Source organism: Myxine glutinosa, chromosome 3, assembly GCF_964187855.1.
Source record: "Myxine glutinosa chromosome 3, kmMyxGlut1.1, whole genome shotgun sequence".
Classification (NCBI taxonomy): Eukaryota; Metazoa; Chordata; class Myxini; order Myxiniformes; family Myxinidae; genus Myxine; species Myxine glutinosa.
In genome coordinates this window covers 183,632,155-183,653,098 of record NC_136263.1, presented here as the reverse complement: position 1 = coordinate 183,653,098, position 20,944 = coordinate 183,632,155, and the positions used below count along the sequence as shown (strand labels likewise).

Sequence of the window (20,944 nt, the reverse complement as noted above, 5' to 3'; positions counted from 1 at the left end):
AGGATGTGGTGTATGGATAGAGTGCGGACGGCTTGCTTCGCCTTCACCCAGCAGATGCCAATAAGATGGCGTCGTATCGGCAGTTAATCGGATGCTTTTGGGCCCCAAAGTCGACTAATTCAGATTTTTCGAGTATGGCTGTACGTGATAAACAAAGAGCGCGGTTGGAAGAAATTATGGTAAAACCACCTGATGAGGTTAGCGTACACCGCGATCGACGACACCGGCACAAATGCATGCTCTGGATTGTCCACTCAGTGGACGGCTTGCTTTCGCCTTCGCCTGTCCAATCAGCGGACGGCTTGCTTCGCCTTCACCCAGCAGACGCCAATACGATGGCGTCGTATCGGCAGTTAATCGGATGCTTTTGGGCCCCAACGTCGGCTAATTCAGATTTTTCGAGTATGGCTGTACGTGATAAACAAAGAGCGCGGTTCGTAGATCGTAAATCCATTAGTGCCGTGGGCATCGGGTCACTGGGTGCGGCGTAAAAGGGATAACAAAGTCGAGTCCTTACGCTATTATTATATAGATAAATCACACAAAACAATAAATGCATACGGCTTTGGCACGGACCATAGAGGATAAAACGCAGCATTCAGGTGGCATAACCTCTGTGGACTTCCAGAAAAACAGGACAAAAGGAAGTGAAACAAAGTGCATTGTGGGTACTCCTGATGCAAGAGTTGGTGCCCTCTAGTAGCAGTGATCAGAGCTACTAAGAACTAACAAACAAAAGAACCATGCTCGGAAGATATCTCTTCACGATGTATTGGTAACTGACGTTACCGACCTCACATTTTAGTAACTAACGTTACATAGTAACTCGCATTACCATGTTCAGAGGCTCTCTGAATAATAATTTTAAAGATGTGAAAAATTATGATTGGCTGTTTTCAACTCCTTGCCACTCTCGTGCTCTGATGAAAAGACAAAGTTATGGTAACTGACGTTACAAAAAGTATGAACTTCATGGTCGTTACAACTTTCCCGTTGAAGCCTTTATTATCGTGCGTATACCGAACGTCATTAAGCAAAGCCCTGTGATAAAATAGAAGGGTCAAGAGTGTCAAAAAATGTTATGACAACTTCCATATACCCTCTGTCAATTACTCCCATGTATAATGTTAATTAATTATTATTATTCTTTTTTTTGGGTGATGTCCACCATCATGAATTTGATGGAATCTCACGAGATTGTGAATTAAACGTTGCGTCACCGTGGTTAATTTTGACATCGTTTATGGTCGTGATCAAACCCCATTACTGCAGTGGGTACCAGGAAGCGAGTACCATCAACAGCAATTGCTGCATGCACCCTGACCAACAGGAAATGCCCGCCACACATTATTAACCTTTGTGTGGAACACAAAACAGTTCTCAGGGCAGCCAGGAACAACTTAAATTTTAAACCAGAACGACACTCTTCGACGTCGCGATGTCGACCGATATGCCTCCACCCACATTAAACTACATGGTCGATCAAACACACACATCTTCATCCAAAAGGACCAGAATGCATGGTCATACCATTGCACCACTCCTCAATAGGAGCAGGCCCCCATTACACGAGCAGCATGGAGCAGAAGCTCCTCTCCAGAGGTAAAACCCTACAAGACATTAAGTCGAGATGAAACCCCATTACTGCAGTGGGTACCAGGAAGCAAGTGCCACATCAGCTATTGCTGCATGCATCCTGACTAACAGGAAATGCCTGCCACACATGAACCTGTCTGTCGTACACAAAACAGTTCTAGGAGCCTCCAGGGACAATTCAAATTTTAAAATGTCCTTTTCATGAATTCTTCCAAAACTGTTTTTGTACCACAGACAGGTTAATTTGTGGCAAGCATTTCCTATGCATATATACAGTAATGTCATATGGGTCAACAAACACAGGCCGAGGACTTTGGGCTGGGGAGGGGCGTGGGTGGGTGAGGGAGGGGGGTGGGGGGGAGGAGGAAGTTAAATAATTGTGACTTGGTAGAGGAGGAGGAGGGAATTTAAAACATGGGGTTGCATGGGGTGGAGGGGTCGAGGGCTCTGTGTTGTGAGGGAGGAGCGGTCGAGGCCTCTGTGATGTGAGGAAGGGGGGGGAGGGGATCGAGGGCTCGGTGTTGTTAGGGGAGGGGGGGTCGAGGCCTCGGTGTTGTGAGGAAGGAGGAGTCGAGGACTCGGTGTTGTGAGGAAGGGGGGGGGGGTCGAGGACTCGGTGTTGTGAGGGAGGGGTCGAGGACTCGGTGTTGTGAGGGAGGGGTCGAGGACTCGGTGTTGTGAGGGAGGGGTCGAGGACTCGGTGTTGTGAGGGAGGGGGTGGAGGACTCGGTGTTGTGAGGGAGGGGGTGGAGGACTCGGTGTTGTGAGGGAGGTGGGGGGGTCGAGGACTCGGTGTTGTGAGGGAGGTGGGGGGGTCGAGGACTCGGTGTTGTGAGGGAGGTGGGGGGGTCGAGGACTCGGTGTTGTGAGGGAGGTGGGGGGGTCGAGGACTCGGTGTTGTGAGGGAGAGGGGTCGAGGACTCGGTGTTGTGAGGGAGAGGGGTCGAGGACTCGGTGTTGTGAGGGAGAGGGGTCGAGGCCTCGGTGTTGTGAGGGAGAGGGGTCGAGGACTCGGTGTTGTGAGGGAGAGGGGTCGAGGACTCGGTGTTGTGAGGGAGAGGGGTCGAGGACTCGGTGTTGTGAGGGAGAGGGGTCGAGGACTCGGTGTTGTGAGGGAGAGGGGTCGAGGACTCGGTGTTGTGAGGGAGAGGGGTCGAAGACTCGGTGTTGTGAGGGAGAGGGGTCGAAGACTCGGTGTTGTGAGGGAGAGGGGTCGAGGACTCGGTGTTGTGAGGGAGAGGGGTCGAGGACTCGGTGTTGTGAGGGAGAGGGGTCGAGGACTCGGTGTTGTGAGCGAGAGGGGTCGAGGACTCGGTGTTGGGAGAGGAGTCGAGGACTCGGTGTTGTGAGGGAGAGGGGTCGAGGACTCGGTGTTGTGAGGGAGAGGGGTCGAGGACTCGGTGTTGTGAGAGAGAGGGGTCGAGGACTCGGTGTTGTGAGGGAGAGGGGTCGAGGACTCGGTGTTGAGGGAGAGGGGTCGAGGACTCGGTGTTGTGAGGGAGGAGGGAGGAGGTCGAGGACTCGGTGTTGTGAGGGAGGAGGGAGGAGGTCGAGGACTCGGTGTTGTGAGGGAGGGGGGAGGGGTTGTGGACTCATATTGTGAGGGAGGGGTCGAGGACTCTGTGTTGTGCCGGAGCAACCCCCTTGTTGTGACGTAGGTAGGTATGCAGCAACCACCTTGTTGTGCAGAAACTTTTGGCCAATACCTCCTTGTGAAAAGTCGATGTACCACATGCTATCACAACTTGCGAAACAGAAACATGCGGTATCAACCAGTTCTGAGAATGATGTCCAAAACATAGCAAGGTTTTAAAAAACATTTTGTACGTGGTGTGTTTTTACCAGCGCACAGACCAGGATTGGGGAGGGTGGGGCAGAGTTGCTGGCAGAGGAGGCATACATTGTGGGGAATGCGAACAGGGAGTGCTACCTGGCAGCAAGTATAAGATAGAGGGGTACCGGGCAGGGAGTGTATGTGGAGGGTGGGGGGGTCGTCAGTTGGGAGTGCTTATGCGGGAGGGGTATGTGTGTTCCCGGCATGCAGCGTGTGTGGGGCAGGGGGGGGACGAGGAGATGAGGCGGGGATGAGGAGGGATGAGGAGGGATGAGGAGGGATGAGGAGGGATGAGGAGGGATGAGGAGGGATGAGGAGGCAAGGAGCGGGGAGAGGAGAAGGCTGGGGAGGAGGGGCTGGGGAGAAAGGGGGCTGGGGAGAAAGGGGGCTGGGGAGAAAGGGGGCTGGGGAGAAAGGGGGCTGGGGAGAAAGGGGGCTAGGGAGGAGGGGAGCTGAGGAGGAAGGGGAACTGGGGTGCATGTGGGAGAGGGGTGGGGGATACCAGCGATGAGTGCGTGTGGGGCGGAGGCAGGGAGGGAGCTCGATGGGGTTACGTGCGGGTGGGGGAGGGGGGGAGGCGGGAAGGTCCCCGGTGGAGAATTCGTGCAGGTGGGTGAGGTACTGAACTGTGGGGAGGGGTTCCCCCACAGGGAAAGCTTGTGAGGTGGAGGAGGTCCCCGGGGGGAGGGGAGTGTGTGTGGGTGGGGGAACCCCTGACGGGGAGCGTTTGTTTGGGTGAGGGGATGGTCCCCTGCAGGGGTTGCGTGTTTGGGAGGGGTGTTGGGGGAAGGGGTTCCCCGCAGGGAGTGCGTATGGAGGGTCCTCGGCCAGGAGTACGTGGGGGAGAAGAGGTGGGGAGAGGCGAAAAGGGAGGAGGAGGCGTAAAGGGAGGAGGAGGCGTAAAGGGAGGAGGAGCCGTAAAGGGAGGAGGAGGCGTAAAGGGAGGAGGAGGCGTAAAGGGAGGAGGAGGCGTAAAGGAAGGTGGAGGCGGATAAGGAGGGGAGGAGGTCCCCAGTGGGGAGTTTGGGTGAGGGAAAGAAAAGATACCAAACGGGGAGTGAGGGTGAGGGGAAGAGAGGGTACCAAACGGGGAGTGCGGGTGAGGGGAAGACAGGGTACCAAACGGGGAGTGAGGGTGAGGGGAAGAGAGGGTACCAAACGGGGAGTGAGGGTGAGGGGAAGAGAGGATACCAAACGCGGAGTGAGGATGAGGAGAAGAGAGGGTACCAAACGGGGAGCGAGGATGAGGGCAAGAGAGGATACCAAACGGGGAGTGAGGATGAGGGGAAGAGAGGATACCAAACGCGGAGTGAGGATGAGGGGAAGAGAGGATACCAAACGGGGAGTGAGGGTGAGAAGAAGAGAGGCTACCAAACGGGGAGTGCGGGTGAGGGGAAGAGAGGGTACCAAACGGGGAGTGCGGGTGAAGGGAAGAGAGGGTCCCAAACGGGGAGTGCGGGTGAGGGGAAGAGAGGGTACTAAACGGGGAGTGAGGGTGAGGGGAGGAGAGGATACCAAACGGGGAGTGCGGGTGAGGGGAAGAGAGGGTACTAAACGGGGAGTGCGGGTGAGGGGAAGAGAGGATACCAAACGGGGAGTGAGGGTGAGGGGAACAGAGGGTACCAAACGGGGCGTGCGGGTGAGGGGTAGAGAGGATACCAAACGGGGAGTGAGGGTGAGGGGAAGAGAGGCTACCAAACGGGGAGTGCGGGTGAGGGGTAGAGAGGATACCAAACGGGGAGTGCGGGTGATGGGAAGAGAGGATACCAAACGGGGAGTGCGGGTGAGGGGAAGAGACGGTACCAAACGGGGAGTGAGGGTGAGGGGAAGAGAGGGTACTAAACGGGGAGTGCAGGTGAGGGGAAGAGAGGGTACCAAACGGGGCGTGCGGGTGAGGGGTAGAGAGGATACCAAACGGGGCGTGCGGGTGAGGGGTAGAGAGGATACCAAACGGGGAGTGCGGGTGAGGGGAAGAGAGGATACCAAACGGGGAGTGCGGGTGAGGGGAAGAGACGGTACCAAACGGGGAGTGCGGGTGAGGGGAAGAGAGGGTACTAAACGGGGAGTGCAGGTGAGGGGAAGAGAGGGTACCAAACGGGGAGTGCGGGTGAGGGGAAGAGAGGGTACTAAACGGGGAGTGCGGGTGAGGGGAAGAGAGGGCACTAAACGGGGAGTGCGGGTGAGGGGAAGAGAGGGCACCAAACGGGGAGTGCGGGTGAGGGGAAGAGAGGGTACTAAACGGGGAGTGCGGGTGAGAAGAGAGGATACCAAACGGGGAGTGCCTGCGGAAAGTACGCAGTGCTCGTGTCCGCAGCGCATGTACACCTACCAACCCCGCTGTTGTACTCGGACGCCTCGCTCTGTCCGTCCCCAAGGCTGGCCAGAATCTCCCCCTTTCCCACGTCACTATCCCCGCACAGCAGGAATTTCAGAAGGTAGTCGTACGTCTTTCCCGGACTTCCGCGGCTCATGTTCGCCACTCGTTCAACATCGTCGACAGCCTCTTGCCCGAGCCGCGCCGCATTCCCGGCCTTGTTACTCCGTGGCGCGCCAGGCCTGGGGCTGGGTGCAGGGGGATCACACCAGGACCGGGACTCCACGTTCAGCGGAATGGGTCGGGCCGTACGCAACGCAGATAAGAGTATACGTGGATCAGAGGCGGGATTATCGTAGAAGGGAGTCGCCCAAAAGGCGGGATCTAATGTTGTTTTCGAGATAAACGAGGGCGTGTCGTTGATGAAGAAGAAGAAGGCGTGCATGGTTGACAGGAGAGGGCGTGGTTTTTTGACAGGGCGTGTCCTGCATACAGGCGAGGGAGTGGTTTTTTTTCAGGGCGTGTCCTGTATACAGGCGGGGGCGTGGTTTTTCAAGAGAGGGCGTGCCGACTGCCGTGCCCTCTTAGTCTCTTACGCACCTCACGATCACACGATGCCACAACCGACAACATAGTTGTTGTGCTCCCATAACACATGTAACTGACGGTTAATGATTGGGGTCTAGCCGGTCGGGAATCCAACCGAGGCTTGATACCTCGTCACCATCCTGGCCATGTAATAACCATAAGCGCGATAATCCGTCAGATAATTACATGTGCTGAGCCTGCGGCCTACCCACACGTCTCACTGAGTGAAATCTTGGACAAATAACACGAATGTCGATCGAGCACTTTAATTACAGCTCTGAAAGGAATGTTCGTGTCCCTGCTTTCGAATAAATATCGATATTTTAAGTTAATTGTCCATTTAATACGTTTTGGTATAATTGTTTCCATTTTAAATCTTTATCTCCGCCAGTAGGTGAATGGAGGTTGTTTTCACCTGTCTGTCTGTTTGTCTGCCTGTGCAGGATATCGCAAAAAGTTGTGGACTGAGTCGGACGAAACTTGGTGGACAGGTTGGGTGTGTGACGAGGAAGAATTTATTCCATTTTGGTGAAGATCCGAATACGGATCCGGATACGAGAATTATTTAATTTATAAGTGATTCTTCACCATTGGGTGATATAGGGCCAAAAACGATATATAGCATCACATTTCAAAAAGTTGTGGATGGATTATGACTAAACTTGGTGGATGAGTTGGGTAAGTGATAAGAACAAGTTGATTTGATTTTGGTTCAGGTCCGAATCCAGATCCGGCCTATCAGTGCCCGCAAGGTCGAAAATTCCATAGAAACCATTATAGGAGCCTAAAGTTCAACGGGTCCTGCAGAAACCATTAGAGTTAACTGGTCTGAAAACCCATAGAAACCAAAATACTTTAATTTTATTTTGTTATGAACAAACGCAAGTTCCATATTGAATTGAGTTCTAGCCATGTTCTCTACAGTTCAGGAGAGGGCTTTGTTTAATTCCCAGTGTCGGCATGCAATTTTCCCACATATGTCAATTGTTTGTTTTTTTTCAATCCTGTACATTTATATATTGGTATTCTATTGGTCTCTTACTGGTCACACTGACATACAGTTTTGTTATTGGTATTTTCTGATGGTCCAATATTTCACTTTCCTTATTGAAACCAGTAGATCCTACTGGTTCAATTTCCTATGGGATTTGTCCTATTGGTTTACAATGGGATTTTCGACCTTGGTGGGATACAAAACGTAAACTGATGATCCTGGTGGAGGCCGTATTCTCTCTACCGAGTTCCATCCCAGGGTAGCTTTATGAGCTCACATCCCTGATTTGAATCACCATGGAGGATAGTATTAGTAATGAACCGTTGACTGACCAAGATCACATTCTAAACCAAGTTCAATTTTTATTGACATTTGTGTAAACAATGTTGGCAATATTAGCAGTACAAATGAAAGTCTTCTTTTTTACCTGCGATGTATGTTGTATGTCTAATATGGCTTCACGTTGCAGATGCTGCTGCTGTTGTTTATGTTGTTGGTTGCATCTTTTAAGAGTGTTTTAAATGTGTTTCCCAATCACACAGTTCATCTTTTAAGAGCATTTTAAATGTGTGTTTTCCAATCACGCTGTTCATCTTTTAAATGTGTTTTAAATTTGTGTTTCCCAATCACGCTGTTCATCTTTTAAGAGCGTTTTAAATGTGTGTTTCCCAATCACGCTGTTCAACTTTGAAGAGCATTTTAAATGTGTGTTTCCCAATCACGCTGTTCAACTTTTAAGTGTGTTTTAAATTTGTGTTTCCCAATCACGCTGTTCATCTTTTAAGAGCGTTTTAAATGTGTGTTTCCCAATCACGCTGTTCAACCTTGAAGAGCATTTTAAATGTGTGTTTCCCAATCAGGCTGTTCAACTTTTAAGTGTGTTTTTAATTTTTGTTTCCCAATCACGCTGTTCATCTTTTAAGAGCGTTTTAAATGTGTGTTTCCCAATCACGCTGTTCAACTTTGAAGAGCATTTTAAATGTGTTTCCCAATCACGCTGTTCAACTTTGAAGAACATTTTAAATGTATGTTTCCCAATCACGCTGTTCAACTTTGAAGAGCATTTTAAATGTGTGTTTCCCAATCATGCTGTTCAACTTTGAAGAGCATTTTAAATGTGTGTTTCCCAATCACGCTGTTCAACTTTGAAGAGCATTTTAAATGTGTTTCCCAATCACGCTGTTCAACTTTGAAGAACATTTTAAATGTATGTTTCCCAATCACGCTGTTCAACGTTGAAGAGCATTTTAAATGTGTTTCCCAATGACACTGTTCATTTTTTAAGAGCGTTTTGAATGTGTGTTTCCCAATCATGCTGTCGAACTTTGAAGAGCATTTTAAATGTGTGTTTCCCAATCACACTGTTCAACTTTGAAGAGCATTTTAAATGTTTGTTTCCCAATCACGCTGTTGAACTTTGAAGAGCATTTAAAATGTGTGTTTCCCAATCACGCTGCTCAACTTTGAAGAGCATTTTAAATGTGTGTTTCCCAAACACGCTGTTCAACTTTGAAGAGCATTTAAAATGTGTGTTTCCCAATCACGCTGTTCATCTTTTAAGAGTTTTTTAAAATGTGTGTTTCCCATAAATGCTCTTCATCTTTGAAGAACTTTTAAAATGTGTGTTTCTCAATCACTCTGTTCAAATTTGATGAGTATTTAACATGTGTGTTTCCCAATCACGCTGCTCAACTTTGAAGGGCATTTTAAATGTTTCCCAATCACGCTGTTCAACTTTGAAGAGCATTTAACATGTGTGTTTCCCAATCACGCTGCTCAACTTTGAAGGGCATTTTAAATGTTTCCCAATCACGCTGTTCAACTTTAAAGAGCATTTTATAAGTGTTTTTCCCAATCACGCTGTTCATCTTTTAAGAATGTTTTAAATGTGTCTTTTTCCCAATCACGCTGTTCATCTTTGAAGAGTGTTTTAAATGTGTGTATTTCCCATTCACGCAGTTAATCTTTTAAGAGTGTTTAAAATGTCTCTGTTTCCCAATCACGCTGTTCAACTTGAAGAGCATTTTAAATGTGTGTTTCCCAATCACGCTGCTCAACTTTGAAGAGCGTTTTAAATGTCTGTTTCCCAATCACGTTGTTCAACTTTGAAGAGCATTTTAAATGTGTGTTTCCCAATCACGCTGCTCAACTTGGAAGAGCATTTTAAATGTGTGTTTCCTAATCACACTGTTGAACTTTGACGAGCATTTTAAATGTGTGTTTCCCAATCACGCTGCTCAACTTGGAAGAGCATTTTAAATGTGTTTCCCAATCACGCTGCTCAACTTGGAAGAGCATTTTTAATGTGTGTTTCCCAATCACGCTGTTCAACTTTGAAGAGCATTTTATATGTGTGTTTCCCAATCACGCTGATCAACTTTGAAGAGCGTTTTAAATGTGTGTTTCCCAATCACGCTGTTCAACTTTGGACAGCATTTTAAATGTGTGTTTCCCAATCATGCTGTTCAACTTTGAAGAGCATTTTAAATGTGTGTTTCCCAATCACATTGTTCATTTTTAAAGATTGTTTTAAATGTGTGTTTCCCAATCGGCACATTACCGGATTTTGTCGCAGGTTGTGAACACAGTGCTGTCGTTCTTGTTTTGTTAAGTCGAGGTTTCGGCTTGTGGATAATCTGTACAACAAATGTTGAAAAGTTGATGAAATGACAACAGACAGACAAATAACACGAGACTGGGTCTATAAAGCTCGCATATTAAGTTATTTCCAGGAGAAAGATTAGAAATGCTATAATATTGTTACGTTTGTAGGGGGTAGGGATACCATGGACCAGGTAGAGTGCATAAATTAACATGCTCCGTATGACTTGATGAATAAGAAGGACCACCATGTAATAAGTCGGGAATCTGTTTAGCCCGGATGTCATGTAAGGTGTATCTTCGTCCCCATTACAAGGATTGGGGAATGTTAATTAGCTTAGGGATTATGGGTAATTTATCCCCTGTATGTTGTTACCTCTGTAATTTATTTCCTATGTCCCTTTTGGCACCACACCACAGACACATAGCCAAGCCACACAATCGACACCCTAATTGAGCTAACTACTTACATAAGCCACCGGAAATCATGCATGAAGCATAGTGCTAATTACCCCAACTTTTGAAGCACATAGGGCGAAAGATCCATGAGGCCATGCCCAGAAGGACAGTGATTGGACAGGGTTTTGATTGGCACAAGCCCGGGGTAAGATGGGACTTGCTGATAGGAGAAGGGAAGGGCTGGTAGGAAGCGCCTCGCTGATTGGCGAAGCACCCCAGATGATGTCGGAGCCTGGGTGATAAAAGAACACTCTGGTGGACATTTTGCTCTCTTCTCCTTGGCTCCTCGCTCAGACCGACATTTCCCTCCCATGTGCCTTGTCATTCTGAAGACGATAGAGAATGGTCACGATTACTTTTTGCGCTTCTTCTCGCCTGGACCTCATACGAAGGGTGGCATTTTTCTCTCGGGCTCAAGGGAGCGATCGTGAATGGCATGTTTAGAGATCTGGCTGGTGGTTGTGAGGAGGAATAGCTGCGGCTTTCAAAGCAAGAGCGACAGGTGGACGGGCGCTACTTGCTCGCTGCAGCGCGACGAGACCCGGAGTGAACAGATGCACCGCGAGGCCTGGCTACCCGCGCTGCATACCAATGAACGTGCGGTTCCCGCCAAGGCCCTGGACGATTTCCACGATTACTGACGAGACCCCACCAGGGATCAGAGTTAAGTGCGCACAAACGCTCTTTATTTTCCAATTATTTTACCTTCATCTGTTTTCGGGTCTGTCGTGGGGACATCCCAATTTAGGAATTTAGTTTATCGCACATTTTCTTTGTACTGGCATTTATTTAAACTAGGACGTGCCCGTACGTGGGTGCCCGTTCCTTGCCAAAAAAAAATAAAAAAATGTCTTCGCCCATGCATGCATGGGCGTGCCCATGGGCCCATGGGCGTGCCCGTAAGTGCGTGATGTGACCGTACAATGAATGTATCGTCCCGACGCCGCAGCTCGGATGGCGCTGCAGTTAATCGGGCCTGTATCGGCAGAGTTATTATAAACGTGTACTACAATCGATCGTACCTTACAGCGTCTGCTCGCCACGTTCAGCATCAGTACGTCGTCACTATGACTATCCGTAAGTCCGGAAGTGACGTCCTCATTTGACTGTCCGGAAGGTCGCATATCGCAGTTACGATGAATCGCAAATTAGTTTTAATTAGTTTTAAAACATAGTTTAACGCCAACATAGCGCCAACATAGTTTGCCAACGTGAAATAAATGAATACGCTCTCAAATGTGCCGTCCGAGGCAGAGTCTGTTCGCCACGTTCGGCACACGTGATAGCTCGCTGCTCTCTGATTGGTTGAATCGTTTTTTGGACATAGCTCGGTAACTACTTCTCCGATTAATATGAAACCTTGAAAAGGCACATCCTCGGGTCCCCAGCAATATACCTGGCAAGTTTCAAGTATATCGGACCCGTGGTTGTCGAGAAACAGCGGTCACAGACAAACAAACACACAGACACACAGAGATTACTGGAATTATAGATAGATAAACTTGTTATTTTTGTACATTTAAAATCCGTTTTCGTTTGAGTTATTTTTTTCAGGCATGGAGACGTAAGCCGTTCAGGTAAGGCTCCGATTTCTCCCCCCCCCCCACCCCCCCCCCTCTTGCTTCCCCATGCATATTCTCTGCCATTTGAACTGAACGCCTCGGAGTAACAGCTTGTTCGGCTATCCATTCCTTGGAAAGATTTTAATCGCAAGGAACGCAACAATATCATCTCAAGAGCCAGGATGTGGGGTTTACATTGGGGACAAGCATTCATGGGCATCTTGCACCACCTCGTTCGGTTTGGAATTTATCAAGGGTCATGTTGATGGAAATTTAAATCTTTTTCCTTTCTCTCTCTGTCTCTTCTAAATTAATCTAATGAGTTTCAGTTTTCGTCGTCGTCGTCAATATTCTTTGTCTATGCAGATCGTTGGTGCTGCCAAAACAGTGACTTGGCTATATGATCCCGTTTGAGTCGCAACTCTGTCTCAGGCGCAGCTGTGCCGCTGATGCAGTGCCTCCTGCTCGTTGGGGACGAATTTGTTCATGGTGCCGGAGATAGCTCGCCTGCTCTTCACGAAGGACATCGTGGGATCTCTAACATTCACCAACTAATGTCGGTAGATGGGACGCCCAGTTTAACATCCATCCAAGGGACGACACACATCGATGAATCACGCTGCTGTGAAACACCAGGATGGCAGTTTATAGCTGGGTCGGGATTCAAACCCATGCTAGAAATCTTAGAGGCGAGTGTGCGTACCTGTTGGCCGTCTTTCCAGCCCCCAATTTCATGTCATGATTTTGAAATACTGTCCAGGTACTGAACAATCAAGCAGCTCGCTCCTTAAAATTAATCCGTATAAAGATCTTCAATGTAGAAATTACACATCAGGCAGTTGAACTTGGCTTTGAAGACTGCGACGTCCATGTTGCAAGGCCAAGGGCTCTTGCTGACACCACGCACCATGCACTAGTTTGGTAAAATAAAATTCTGTTGGAAAGCGAACTCAGGACGAGACAGTTATAAGAGGTTAACACACAACCTGCTGAACTATCGTGCCTCTCTGCTCGATTAATATGTTTAAGGGAAAAGAAGGCACCAATTAAGCTAGAATAACCATTCGCCTTTTTGTGCTCATTTTTAGGTCATCTCATCTCGATTCTCGAAGACGTGAACATTTTAAAATGGGTCATGATGTCTGGATATTTGTCCGTCCGTCCGTCCATATGTATCCATGTACCCATAACCTTTTTTTTTAAAGCAAAATAGAACAATTGGACTGTGTCGCCAATATGCCTCCACATAGTCCCACAACGGGTAGATGCCATCACTCTGCATATGTATGCGTAGGGGATCACGTTTGTGAAGTTTCGTGTTGGTCGGATGAGGTTCGTTTTTCTATCCAAGATGGCTGCCAAACCACGTGACCTACGACATCATCATTTTCAAACTATATGCAATAGTGCTGTTAGATGATATTTGTAAAAATTGCATCGATAGGGTGAGCGGTTTCAGATATAATTATTTAATATTTTCCTTCAATCCAATATGGCTGCCAAACCATGTGACCTATGATGTCATAAATTTAATATTTCAATACAAATGGGTCATAGATCATGTGCATGCAATTTAAGATTTTTAGGATAAGGAATTCGCTTTTAACATTTTTGGCTGGTGTACCACTTCACCTATGATGTCATAATTATCATGCTTTTGTTCCCCATTGGGAGTACTTGACAATGTGCCAAGTTTCAAATTTTTCCATTCAGCGGTTTCTGAGAAATAATTTTTTAATTATTTGCTTTTAATCCAAGATGGCTGCCATACCACGTGACCTATGACATCACAATTATCATAAAAGACATTCTGCATTGGTGTCACTCCTACCCTGCAAGCTTCGTCTCAATCGGATATATGGTTACTGAGAAAAACAAGGTTTAGCCCGTACGGACGGACGGACGGCCAACCCGATAACATAATACCTACGGCGACTTTGTCAGCGGAGGCATATAAATAAAAATAAATAAAACATTTTTTGGCTCACAAACACTCCCGGGATTTACCCCAATCCACCATGTCTGGATTTATTGAAATCCGTTAATCCGTTCTCAAGTTATAACACGACAAAAAAAAAAAAAAAAGAAGACGTCATGCGGAGCACGATACTTGCAAAATCCACCCCCACCCCCCACCCCGAAGAAAAAAAATTCCATTGATACAGCAAATTGTCCATTTCATCAAGAAATGATACAGCAAACAGCAATTTTTAAAAATTTACAATCTTGATCAAAGCTCGGGTCAATAGGACGAAAAGTGACGATTTTTCAGATGAAAAATTATGATTTTGGAAGGTTGACCTTTGACCTTTTGACCTCAAAAATAGTTAGCTTCCCTATTTAGTGACTCAATGTGCAAATGCTGTTCAATTTTCAACTCAATCGAATGAAAATTTAGGATTTTAAAAACTTGGCCTGTGTTGAACTTTTGGCCTGTGTTGACCTCAAAAATAGTTGGTGGTTGAATTCAGTGACCAGATATGCAAGTCCTCTTCAAATTTCAAGTCAATCGGATGAAAATGGAGGATTTTAGAATTTTGGCCTATGTTGACCTTTTGGCCTATGTTGACCTTTTGGCCTATGTTGACCTCAAATATACTTGGTAGTTGAATTCAGTGACCAGATATGCAAGTCCTCTTCAAATTTCAAGTCAATCGGATGAAAATTGAGGATTTTAGAAATTTGGCCTATGTTGATCTTTTGGCCTATGTTGACCTCAAAAATACTTGGTGGTTGAATTCAGTGACCAGATATGCAAGTCCTCTTCAAATTTCAAGTCAATCGGATGAAAATTGAGGATTTTAGAAATTTGGCCTATGTTGACCTTTTGGCCTATGTTGACCTTTTGGCCTATGTTGACCTCAAATATACTTGGTGGTTGAATTCAGTGACCAGATATGCAAGTCCTCTTCAAATATCAAGTCAATCGGATGAAAATTGAGGATTTTAGAAATTTGGCCTATGTTGACCTTTTGGCCTATGTTGACCTCAAAAATACTTGGTGGTTGAATTCAGTGACCAGATATGCAAGTGGTCTTCAAATTTCAAGTCAATCGGATGAAAATTGAGGATTTTAGAAATTTAGCAAATTTAGTGACCTTTGGCCTATGTTGACCTTTTGACCCCAAAAACAATAGGCTTCTTGCCTTTGACCAACTCTATCATTTGGTGAAGTTTCGTGAAAATTGGTTGAAAATTGTGACTTGTAGGCCGGTGACAAACAAACAAACAGACAGACAGATAGAACCACAAACGCAACCGACCAATATACTTGAAAAATCTTCGACTTTGCAAGTAACAAACAGACAGATATAATACGGCTCCTTTTATAATATAGATGTTGAACTAGCAGAGGATCCATCCATATTCCGGGTGTCTCAAGTTTTCGCATTACTTGCTGAAAATATATAGACCGTGTGTTTTGCCAGAAGACTAGAGATGTTTGTGTGTTGTGCTTATAAAATGTTCAAGATGGTCTAACTCTAAAGGTCTTTGGGGTACATTCCGATATTTAATTTTCTTAGTTCGTAAGCAGCACAAGGTTGCACAAGTCACAGCTTTACAAATACGTGTCTTCAATTGTAATGGCTGATTATGTAATGGGAACTTCACTTCAATCGGGTCTGTATATGTCCGTTGTAGTTTTCAACCATTGAGGTTGATCTAGGGATCTTTCCTTTTAAATAATGGCCCTCATAATGAAATCCTTCAGTTCTTGTGGTTAGACATTCATTTACTGCTGTCTATAGTCACTCTGGAGGCTTCTGACAGGGAAAACAACAAGAGAATTCAGATACCACGCCTGACATCTGAACAACGTTGAAGGGCAATTGGGATGCTTGAGGCTGGTGTAAGCCAGCGAACAATTGCCCAACGTCTTGGTTGCTCACAGCCTGCAATTTCCAACCTGGCCAGGTGTTACGGTGGAACTGTGAATGATGGTCCACGAAGAGGAAGACCACGGGTAACCACCCCAAACTAAGACCACTGGATTGTGCTGCAGCATCTTTGTGATCGTTTCCGTCCTGCGACGCAAATAGCTGCAGTGACAAAAGGTCGCCACAACAACCGCATCAGTGTCTCTACTGTGCGGAGGCGCTTGAGAAGTTGGGGCCTGGTGGCAAGACGTCCATGCAGAGGTCCAGTGTTGAACGCAGTGCATCGGCGGAACAGACTAAGATGGTGTCTGCAGCATTGCCGCTGGACACAGCAACAGCGGTGTGCAGTCTTGTTCAGCGATGAGTCCAGATTTTGCCTCCATGCTGCTGATGGACGTCAACGGGTATGGCGCAGAGGTGGGGAAAGGTATGCATCATGCTGTATTCGCCAGATCATTGGTTGGGGAGGACCCAGTGTGATGGTATGGGCTGGAATTTCCACCCGTTTCAGGACACCTCTGGTCGTGATCGAAGGCAATCTCACTAGTCAGCGTTATGTCAATGAAGTTTTGAGACCTCATCTGCTGCCATTTCTCCAGGGTCATCCTGACATCGCAGTTTTCCAGCAGGACAACGCTCGACCCCATGCTGCTCGCCTGACCACCAACTTCCTCCAGGAACAGGGGGTTGAAGTGATGCCTTGGATGCCTTATTCCCCTGACCTCAATCCCATTGAGCATTTATGGGATGAACTTGGTCGACGTCTTGCATCGAGAAGATCAATGGCTGTCAATCGGCAAATGCTCATTCAAGACATGCAGGAGGAGTGGGACAGACTTCCCCAGGACCGCTTCAGACGCCTGGTACAGAGCATGCGTCGGAGGTGTACAGCCTGCATCACAGCTCAGGGAGGATACACGCGATATTGAGGACTGTTGCCATTCTGTCTTTGACTGTTAGGAGTGTTGTGTCCATTCCTTTGTCATTTTGTTTTGACTGTATTCAGGTGTGTGCCTTTGTGTTGCAGTGCTGTGACTTTTGTTGCCCCACCCCTTGTGATGTTCATGCTTTTTGTTTTTTGTGATTGAGGCAACTTCTTGTTTATTGACATGTGTTTAGTAAAGATAGCTGAACTTTACCTGTGTTCAAATATTTTTCATTTTTGCGTGGAGGATTTCAATGAGTGTCCTTCTAAAGATTTGATGAGTTTCTTTTGATGTTGAGTATGTATACATATGACTTAAATTGTCAAATATTTCACAAAAGTCATAAATTGAAATTGTGTAAAGGTTGCTTTGCGCAAAGCACACCTTTATGTGATATATTGGAATGCTTAATGTGTTCCAGCAGTGTCAAATTCCACTCAAGCTAGAAACATCAAGAGAAACCCAAAGGAAACATGGAAGATGAATCATTCCTTTGAAAACATTCTTTTTAGAAGATTTCACAGCACAATCCTGCTGGAGAGAAATAGCATCTCTAGTTGGCATCTAAGGAGAACCGGATCAAACAAGATGATTCACTACCAGTAATTAGATAGCTTTACTAAACCCTTATTTATCAAACTAGCAGAAACAAACCCATGATAAAAAATACCACGACAGAAAAAGAAAAGAAAAACAGAAAAAGGAATCATTTCATTCTTGCGCTGGCTGAAAGAGCTCAAAAATGGAAGATTCAATAAAGAACGTCTTGAGTTGTATGTACCTGCATGGTGCTTAAAGAAAAGAAGAGAATAAATTCAGTTAAACAACTTATTGATTTATTCGAAAAATTTGATTGGGAAAATTTACCATCTCTATATATAAAGGAGGAGTGTCTGTCTGTGTGTGTGTGTATATGTGTGTCTTTCTGGATGTCCGCTTATAACTCAAGAACTACACCTCGGAGAAAAGTTTTAGACACAGATTCGGAATCAGCATAAAATCCTGGTGGTTATAGGCTACGTTTTATTTTAATATCAATGGTTTAAAAAAACCGCGCCACCTGCAATTCCATGGTGGTTTGTGGCGGCGCTAGACGTTCGGGGTGTATTGCAATGGTTTGTCGGGTTTGGCTGTGGGTCCAGAATAGCTCCCATTTCCTCATGTTCTTCCACTTTTATTTTGATTCTTCTGTTACAACGCCTTCCTTATGTACCTTATATCCCCCCGACGAGGCCTCTACATAATTTCATGCGGCAGAATTTCGTACATTTTGAGTGAAAGAAGTGAGACGAAGTTGTAGGAGGAAGAAATGGCGCGGCCACTGTGGAGGGCCTCGATCGTGAGTGGAAATGGCGGGAATTGCGTTTGTATCGCAAAGTAAAGGATCTGCATTCATTTCTGAACTTGCATTGGTGCATTGTTATACATCTGCATTATTTTTCATTAAAAAAACTTTATGTTGAACTTGAAGGCTCCAAGCACGGACTATATATTGTAACGATTTTGAGAAGTGTGTAACGAATTTGAGAAGTGTAACGGTTTTTGAGAAGTGTAACAATTTTGGAGGAAGTGTAACGAATGTGAAAAACGTTACAATGTGAACGTTACAAAAAGTACGGTAACACCCTGTTAATGTAAATAATGGTCGCAGTCGGCGTCCTAGTTAATTGCATGAAACTTACACGCAGGTCACGATATATCTTTTAAATAGTGTATTTCCTTATTCCATGTAGGCTAAATATGTGTTTTCCCACTAGATTGACTTTGCATTGTATCAAACAAAATAAGCGTAGGCTCTTCCAATTTCCCCAAAACCTCCCTTCCAATTGCCTTCCGCATTTTGGGCGGTTTTCTTCAAACTACCATTGGCCACGAGGTAGGGTTGGGGAAGAAAGGCGTGTCTCCACCTCGTCATAAGAGGGAAGGAATGAACCAGCCCTAACAGCCAATCAACACCGCGGTGAGCGACCCGGTAGGCGTGCCCTCGGAGCCGGCGGCTTGATTTCGCCCGAGGTGATAAAAGCGACTGTAAGGGACTGCTTTAAGAGATGACTTGGAGATGACCCTGGGAGATGAGCAAAGAGGCTGCACCAACAGGAGCGGTGAGATGTGAAACGCTCCAAGCCAAAGAGGAGAGGTACTCGGCAAGGAAACCAGCTTTGGAGAGACGCGCTGAAAGGAGGGAGACGGCTCCACCCCAAGAAGAGGAGCAGGTGTGCCGAACCAGCGCGTGACGTCTACCGCAGCGGATACACGACGGCGGGTTTCCCGCCAAAACCACGAGGAATTGTGAGCTGCGGCCTCCCGACTTTGCCTCCCTCTCAAGCAATCCATCTCAAGCCCTACCTGCCTGCAATATCCCCTGTGTAAGTGTGAACGTCCTGTCCTGCTCATTGTCTTGGGGTTAAGAAAAAATGAATAGTGTAAGTTAATGATTCGCTGTGTTACTGCTTCTTCCATCCATTGCTGTGTGTGTATAATAAAATCTGTTCTTCCTCCGTATTCTTCTTCTTCTTCTTTTTCATTCTCTTTCGGTCGCTGTAGAGGTTTCCCGATTAAATATCTGTGGGGCGATCTGGTCAACGTCGGGTGGAATCGGGTTTTAATCGGGGAGTAATTGTTCGGACGCGGTTAAATACACCACCGCTCGGTCAATATAACATCTAAAGCCGCGTCTGTAACAATTGGTGTCGAGGAGTTGGATTCGGACCTGGGACTAAATTTGTTAGGCCCAAATTTTGGAACACCAATTGTACCATTAGGGTAACAATTGGTGTTGGGAAGTAGAATTCGATCCGGAGCGCGTTTCACGCGCTCAAAATTATAACGGCGAAATTTGATTTTGTTTTACGAAAATATAAAACCCGAATTTTAAGATCGCGCCATGGACAATCAAGGCGATCGAATGCCGGTGGGTGAGCTAGAGGAGGGGTTAGGAGTAACCCAGGATCAAATGGAGGGGAGCAATGAGGAGGCGGTTGAGGGGGTATCAGGTGCACAAAATGGCGCTCTCGCGCACGTGGTTACAGCGGCACCAAATTTAGCCACGCCCATGGGCGCGGCAGCCGAGCCAGAGATGCCAGAGTACATGCGAGTCTTTATGATCCAAATGATGGCAAAAATGGATGCCCAAAATGATAAGTCCACCCGAGAGCGAAGAGAAATGGGAAACCAAATGGGGGTAATGGGAAACCAAATGGGGGTAATGAGGGACGAAGCGAGGGGTACCGGTGAGAAGTTAGACAAGAAATTTGGGAAGTTCGACAATAATTTTGAGGAGTTAGACAAGAAATTTGGGAAGTTCGACAATAATTTTGAGGAGTTAGACAAGAAATTTGGGAAGTTAGACAATAATTTTGAGGAGTTAGACAAGAAATTTGGGAAGTTAGACAATAATTTTGAGGGGTTAGACAACGGGATAAAAGAGGTAAAGAATGGGTTAACGGGGGTGGAAAACAGAATGGCTGCCCAGGAGAATCAGTTAGAGGGGGTGAAAAATGGGTTAATGGGGTTAGAAAATAGGATGGAGGACAAATTGCGGGAAATAGGGGAACAATCTGCCAGGGAAATCAAACAAATGGGAGAGCAGATAGAGGAGGTGAAAATCGGGGTAGAAACCAAACTGGATGCTCAGAGGGATGAATTGGGACAGATGAGGGTGGCATCTACAAAAGAGATGGAGGAAATACGACGAGGGGTAAGTGAGGAGGTTTCGGGGCTGCGCGAGGAGGTAAAGCGAGGGGAGAAGCGTATGGAGAAAGAGGTGAGAAATAATACGGCAAAGTTACAAGGGGGAATAGAAGATCTGACGGAGGAGGTGGAACAGCTGACAGAGGGACAAACGAAGTTAGTGGAGCAGGTTCAAAGGAACACTGCAGTACTCGGAGGGTTAAAGGCGACACAAAAAGAAATTAAAAATGACTTGATAGCGACACAGAGGCAATGTCAGATGGTACGTGAGGAACTGACAATGAGGGTGGACGAGGTGACAGAGATAATGGAGACAAAGGACCGGCAGGTGAGGATGCACATAAAGACGGTCACGGTAGCCCTAGAGGACGAACTTGAGGAGACGCACCGAGAAATAAAAGAGGTTAAACAAAAACTAGAGGAAGTGGAAGAAGAGGTGAGTGAAATTAAGAAGAGACGGACAGAAACTAAGAGAGAAATAAAGGAGGAGATAGCGGAATAT

At 46.6% G+C, this 20,944-nt stretch overlaps 1 protein-coding gene across 1 annotated transcript in view; it reads right to left on the bottom strand.

The window, feature by feature from the left end:
- The window catches only part of LOC137422993 (ras-related protein Rab-40C), a 54,807-nt gene extending 48,712 nt beyond the window's left edge, over positions 1-6,095 (bottom strand). Inside the window, exon 1 of the mRNA XM_068109730.2 lies at positions 5,760-6,095. Within this exon, the coding sequence (XP_067965831.1) occupies positions 5,760-5,901 (142 nt within the window). The 5' untranslated portion in view covers positions 5,902-6,095. The remainder of the gene's footprint in view (positions 1-5,759) is intronic.
- Positions 6,096-20,944: the final 14,849 nt, after the last annotated feature.